The sequence below is a fragment of the Carlito syrichta genome, unplaced genomic scaffold (genome assembly GCF_000164805.1).
Source record: "Carlito syrichta isolate Samal-C Ts95f unplaced genomic scaffold, Tarsius_syrichta-2.0.1 Scaffold315831, whole genome shotgun sequence".
Lineage (NCBI taxonomy): Eukaryota > Metazoa > Chordata > Mammalia > Primates > Tarsiidae > Carlito > Carlito syrichta.
Genome location: NW_007259927.1, coordinates 43,303 through 50,209, shown reverse-complemented (window position 1 = coordinate 50,209; position 6,907 = coordinate 43,303). Strand labels below are relative to the sequence as shown.

General features: G+C 43.7%; 1 protein-coding gene across 1 annotated transcript in view; it reads left to right on the top strand.

The window, feature by feature from the left end:
- The first annotated feature begins 883 nt into the window (after positions 1 to 883).
- The window catches only part of RNF125 (ring finger protein 125), a 33,544-nt gene continuing 27,520 nt past the window's right edge, over positions 884 to 6,907 (top strand). The window contains exons 1-2 of the mRNA XM_021706645.1: positions 884 to 918; positions 3,138 to 3,291. Coding sequence (XP_021562320.1) covers positions 884 to 918; positions 3,138 to 3,291 — 189 coding nt within the window. The remainder of the gene's footprint in view (positions 919 to 3,137; positions 3,292 to 6,907) is intronic.

The following is a 6,907-nucleotide window of genomic DNA, read 5'->3' as shown; positions in this document are numbered from 1 at the left end:
CCAGGCGGGTCTCGAACCTGCGAGCTCAGGCAATCCACTCACCTCAGCCTCCCAAAGCACGGGATTACAGGCTGAGCCACCGAGCCCGACTCATATCTAGGCTTTTAAGTCTAGAGTAGGACAGTCCCTTCTAGTTGCTGCTGAATCAGTCATTATGTCACTCTGTTCAATATTCAGCGTTGAAAGAGAGGGTCTATTTAGCTTGGCCTGTACTGGGTGCTCTTTCTGTCTTCTCTCTCGCTCTCTCTCTCTTTTGATTTTTGAGAGCTAGGATCTTGCTATGGTGCCCAGACTGGACTCAAATACCTGGGCTCAAGTGATCCTCCAACCTTCAGCAGGAATGGTAGGCACCTTGGCTGTGGTCCCACGGATTGCATGTGACATAAGAGATGGAGTCCCTGCAGAATGCGAATAGGATGCTATTACAAGAAAAGGGAATAAGGACTGCTGGCTGGGCATAGCCTTCAAGCAGATGCTTCAAGCGCTGTACAGAAATGTGCATGCTCTGTGTGCCTGTAATTGATACAGAGGAGGATGCTGTTAGAATCAGTCGTGACTCCTATAATATGTTTCAAAAAGCTGTGCTTGTCCATTACTAAAGTTTTATCATTAGAAAGCATTTAAAGACTACTCAAATGCCAGTTAACAATAGAATAGTAAATACATTTTGGTGTGTTCATATAACAGACTTTACAAAATTAGAATAGACAATCTCAGTTATACACAGTAGTACTGATGAATCTCTTGACCATAATATTGCGGTAAAGAAGGCAAACACAAAGAATCTGTACCAATTTATAGAAAGTACAGAAACAGACAAAACTACTCTTTGCTGTTAGAAGGTCAGTGGTTATAGCCACCAATAGTAATGATATAAGCAGGTATGAGAGAGCTGTGGTCTGTAGATGGGTACATTTTGTAAGTATAACATTTTACATACTGAAATACATCAAATTGAAAAAAAAAGAAGTCAGTGATTACCTTGGAGGGGTTATATATACCTGGAAAGAAAGAGGAGAGAAGATTCTGGAGACTGATCATACTGTTTTTTGTTATGGATACTGATTATATGGGTGTGTGTAGTCTGCGAAATTTCATTGAACTCTATGCTTATATGAACTTTTTATTATGTATGTATACTTAAGTTTTAAAAAAACCTAACTGTTGGATGGGCACGATGGCTCACACCTGTAATCCCAGCACTTTGGGAGACTGAGGCAAGAGAAGATCACTTGAGCTCAGGAATTCAAGACCAGCTTAGGGAGCATAGAAAGACCTTGTCTCTACAAAAATAAAAAAATTAGCCAGATGAAGTGGCATGTGCCTATAGTCCCAGTAACTTGGGAGACTGAGGCAGAAGGATTGCCTGAGCCCAGAAAGTCGAGGCTATGGTGAGCCGTGATCATGTCACTGCACTCTAGCCTAAGTGACAGAGTGAGACTCCAACTTACAAAAAAAATTTTTAAAAGCCTAACTTTTGACATGTACTAACACTCTCAAATAGATATATGCTGAGTAGTTTAAGAGGTAACAAGTCATGTTCATATGTGCAACTTGTCTAAATATTCATTTTTACTTGTGTGTACACTTAGCTGTTCTTGAACAACTCTTAGAAATAGATCAAGATTTTTTTTTTTTTGAGTTGGAATCTCACTCTGTCGCCCAGTGGCATGCTCACGGCCACTGCAGCCTCGACCTGCCGGGCTCAGGCAATCCTTCTGCCTCAGCCTTCCAAGTAGCTGGAACTACAGGTGTCGTGCGCCACCACGCCTGGCTAATTTTTCTTGATTTATTATAGAGATGAGGTCTCACCAAGTTGCCCAGGCTGGTCTCGAACCCCTGGGCTCAGGCAATCCTCTTGCCTTGGCTTCCCAAAGTGCTGATATTACAGGCATGAGCCATCACAGCCAGCCTAGATCAAGATTTTTGGTGAATGCTGTTATGATATTAAGATTTTGTTGCAATCATCTTTAAATACACCAGAGGATGTATTTCTTGACTTGGGGGACATTCCTAATAGCTGTAGCTTTGATTAGATCATTTTCTGTATCTGTGAATGACTTTAAAATTATTTTATACAGTGCATTGCGCATACTCCTGTAGTCCTTCTACCTACTCCTGAGGCTGTGGTGATGGGTCCACTTGAGCCCAGGAATTTAAGTCCAGCCTGAGCACCATAACAAGATTCTGGCTCTCAAAAGGAGAGAGAGGAAGAAGAAAGTTATTATTTGTTTTGTTCTGTTTTTTTGAGTAGGGGTTTCACTCAGTCACCCAGACTGGAGTGCAGTGGTATGCTCATGGCCACAGCAGCCTCGACCTGCTGGGCTCAGGTGTTCCTTCTGCCTCAGCCTTCCAAGCAACTGAAACCACAAGCGTACGCCACCATGCCCGGCTAACTTTTTAAATTTTTTCTTCTTTTTTTATTTTTTGAGTTAGTGTCTCACTCTGTCATTCAGGCTGGAGTGCAGTGGCATGCTCATAGCCACCCCGCGTCGACCTACTGGGCTCAGGCCATTCTTCCGCCTCAGCCTTCCAAGTAACCAGAGCTACAGGCGCATGCTACCACGCCCGGCTAATTTTTTCATTTTTTATTGTAGAGACGAGGTCTCACCAAGTTGCCCAGGCTAGTCTCGAATCCCCGGACTCAGGCAATCCTCTCGCCTCTGCCTGCTAAAGTGCTGGGATTACAGGCGTGAGCCATTGCACCTGGTTGAAAAAAGTTACTGTACAAATACTTATAATGTGTCAGGCATTTTTACTTCCTCGACTTCCTGCTATTTTCTTATCTAACCCACAAAACCTCACAAAGCAAAAACTATTTTGCTAAAAGAAAATTTAAGGTAGAATTTCAGGGTTAAGGAAAAAGAAAGAACAATAGCTATTCTTTGAATTGTAGTTTTATTTTGGTTGATAGGAATGCTATTTTTTTCCCACTTTGTAGTCTGACTTTTGTTTAAATGCGTGTAAGTGCATGTCTTGCTGGAAAGGGAAGCGATTCTTGGGAAGTGTAGGATTGAGTGGTACGGCTCATTGTGTACCAGGTGTTAATACACTGCAATTTACACAAATGAACGCACGGTGGTGGCTCCTTCATACCTTCCAAGAAAAGTGACATACCCTTGGTTTGTTTCGGGTAGATTCTGCCGCTCCTGTATTGCGACCAGTCTCAAGAACAATAAGTGGACCTGTCCCTACTGCCGGGCCTATCTCCCTTCAGAAGGTGTTCCCGCAACCGACGTAGCCAAAAGAATGAAATCAGAGTTCCAGAACTGCACCGAGTGTGACGCCCTGGTATGTGACTCTGTCTGTGTTCATGGCTACCTGCTTAGGTCCCTGAGAAAATGACCATTTCACATCTGCTTCTGACCCCATCTTACCCACCTTTCCAGGGGGTTTTCTGTCAGCCGCCTTGCTTCCTTTTCTCCCATTTTATATATTTCAGCTGTTAAAAATCCTGATTGGGTGCCGTGACTCACTCCTGTAATCTCAGCTCTTCGGGAGGCTGAGGCGAGAGGACTGCTTGAGTCCAGGAGTTCAAGACCAGCCTGGGCAACATAGTGAGACCTCGTCTCCACAGAAATTAAAAAAAAAAAAATAGTCAGGCATGGTGGTATGTGCTTGGAGTCCTAGCTATTTGGGAGGCTGAAGTTGGAGGAGCTCCTGAGTCCAGGAGGTTAAGGCTGTGTTGAACTGTGATCATGCCACCATACTCCAGCCTGGGCAACAGAGTGAGACCCAACTCAAAAGACAAAAAATACCCTGAACTTCTACTGTTACCGAATTTTTGAAACAAATGCTTTCATTGGCCACTCTGTTTTCTCCTCCCATCACTCCTGCAATTCCTTATTCAGTGGCCTCCATTCCTGCTCCCCTACACAGCCCACCAATGTATACCTTTATTATCAAACTCTGTGGCATATTTCCACCTTTGTTGTTCTGAACTTTCTCTGTCAATCACTTTCTCCTTGTCGCAGTTTTCCAGCTTGGTTCTACACTCACCAGGTCAGATCATGTGAGGTCTTGAAGGCCATGTAGAAGATTCTAGATTTTTTTTTTTTTAGTAGGAGTCTCACTTTCACTCAGGCTGGAGTGCAGTGGGATGATCACAGCCCCCACAGCTTCGACCTGCTGGGCTCAGGCGATCCTTCTGCTTCAGCCTTTCAAGTAACTGGAACTGCAGGCACACCACCATGCCCGGTTAGATTCTAGATTTTATGCTAAGTGCAATAGTAAGCTATAGAAAGAGGGTAAGCTTTGGAGTGCCAAGCTGGGGTTTATATTTTTAAGATATCACTGTAGCATAGGCGTGGAGGATGGCTTGGAGGGCAAAAGTGCAAGTGAGGGGGCCACTTGGGTGACTTTTAGGGTAGGTCAGGTGAGGAAGCTGGATTAGGATGATGGCCCTAGATGTGCTTGTTTTTGAGGCATGTTTAGGAGGTAGAATGGAAGGAAACTGATGATTGTCTGGATATGGGGGCCAGTGATGTGGGAGTGTGGAAAATGCCAGCCAGGCACGGTGGCTCATGCCTGTAATCCCAGCACTTTGGGAGGTGGAGGTGAGAGGATTGCCTGAGCCTAGGGGTTCAAGACCAGCCTGGGCAACTTGATGAGACTTCATCTCTACAATAAATCAAAAAATTAGCCAGGTGTGGTGGTGTGTGCCTGTGGTTCCAGCTACTTGGAAGGCTGAGGTGGAAGGATCGCCTGAGTTCAGTAGGTCGAGGCTGCAGGAGCCGTGAGCATGCCATTGCACTCCAGCCTGGTGACAGAGTGAGACTCCGACTCAGAAAAAAGAAAGTGCCTTCAGGGCATTCTCACAGGAGTAAATAAGCGTGCAACTACGGGAGCAAATATGGAGAAGAACCCGGAGTTAAGTTTTGGATATATATAATTTATAATTATGCTTTTATGGTGGTTTTAGTTTAGTGTCAGTTGTTTCCATACAGATTTCAGTTCCATGAAGGTAAAGATTATATTTGTTTTAGTGGCATCTGTGTACCAAACACTTTGAAAAATGACTGACACATAGTAAGTGCTCAGTATATTTTTGGATGTTTGTATGAGACTCAGTAGCTTTTTTATTTCTAAGATACTATTGTGGAAGAGTAAAAAAATAGTCTATTCATGGCTGACTATAGAATTTATGCGTGGTCTTTAGAGTCAGACATCCTGGATCAAACACTAATGCTGTCACTTTTTATGATTTTAGGTAATGTATTAATCTGGATTTTTGTTCACGTCTTTGTAAAATGAGGGAAAAGATAATGTTTATGTCATAGGGTGGTTGTGAAGGTAAATGATAAATATCCATGTGAGATGTATATATGACTGATGGCTGGCTTTTAACACAGTGTCTGGAACATACTACTTTTTTTTTTTTTTTTTTGAGTTGGAGTCTCACTCTGTCGCCCAGACTGGAGTGCAGTGGCCGCTCCCGGCCACCGCAGCCTCGCCTGCTGGGCTCCGGCAATTCTTCCACCTCAGTCTTCCGAGTAGCCGAAATTACAGGCATGCGCTACCACGCTCAGCTGATTTTTTGATTTATTGTAGAGATGAGGTCTTGCTGCCCAGGCGGGTCTCGAACCTGCGGGCTCAGGCAATCCACTCACCTCAGCCTCCCAAAGGCGTGGGATTACAGGCTGAGCCATTGAGCCCGGCTACTTTTTTTTTTTTTGAGTCAGAGTCTCACTCTATTGCCCAGGCTAGAGTGCAGTGGCATACTCACGGCTCATTGCAGCCTAGAACTTCTGGGCTCAGGTGATCTTTCCACCTCAGTCTGGGACTACAGGCACATGCCACCATGTCCGGCTAACTGTTTTAGGATTTTTTTCTAGAGACAAGGTCTCACTATGTTGCCCAGATTGGTCTCAAACTCCTGGGCTCAAGTGATTCTCCCGCCTCAGCCTCTCAAAGTGCTGGGATTATAGGTGTGAGTCACCACACCAGGCCTACCTTCTTAATAATAGATTATTGCTTATTTTTATCTAGTTTGTCACCATAAATTCAACATGCACAAGCTGTTGAATTATTATACTCATATTATTCCATTATCTACTTGTTCTTGATGCCACCTTGGTGTCTGTCAGAAACAAGAGCTTTCTTTCAATTATCTTGGGTGTAAAATTCCTTTCTTTCCACCCTGACCTATATCTTTTATTTTTTTAGAGACAGGGTCTCACTGTATTGCCCAGGCTTGAGTGCAGTAGTGCATTGATGGCTCAGTATAGTCTCCAACTTCTGGGCTCAAGTGATCCTCCAGTCTCAGCCTCCCAAGTAGTTAAGACTACAGGTGCATGCCACCATGCCTGGCTAATTTTGAATTTTTTTTTTTTGTAGACACAAGGTCTTGCTTTGTTGCCAAGGCTGGTCTTGAACTCCTGGGCTCAAGCAATCCTGCCACCTCGTCCTCTCAAAGTACTGGGATTACACATGTGAGCCTCCACTCCTGGCCCTGCATATCTGATGGGTCACAGGAATTTCTTGATTTTTTCCTTTGAAGTACTTCTTATGTCTACCTCATCCTATCTGTGTTTATTCCTTTTGCTTCTCATTCCTTCTCCAGCTATTTTAGTCTTTACCTACTCTTGTATCTAGACCAGATCTCTATTCCATGAGGCCTGGACTTAGTATTTCAGTTCCTTATAGCAAACATTTTCCCATTATCTTATCTCCACATCCTTTTTCTTCTATTAGATTATAAGCACCACTAGAGCAGGCACAGTGGCTTGTGGTTTTTTCTGCCATCTCTTGCAATATCTTGCATAGTTTTGTGTCTAGACTATGAATTGATCAATTCATTTGTCAGTATAGAGTCCACAGCTTGCAGATTTTCTTTTTTTTTTTTTTTTTTTGAGTTTGAATTGGAGTCTCACTTGATTGCCCAGACTGGAGTGCAGTGGCTGCTCCC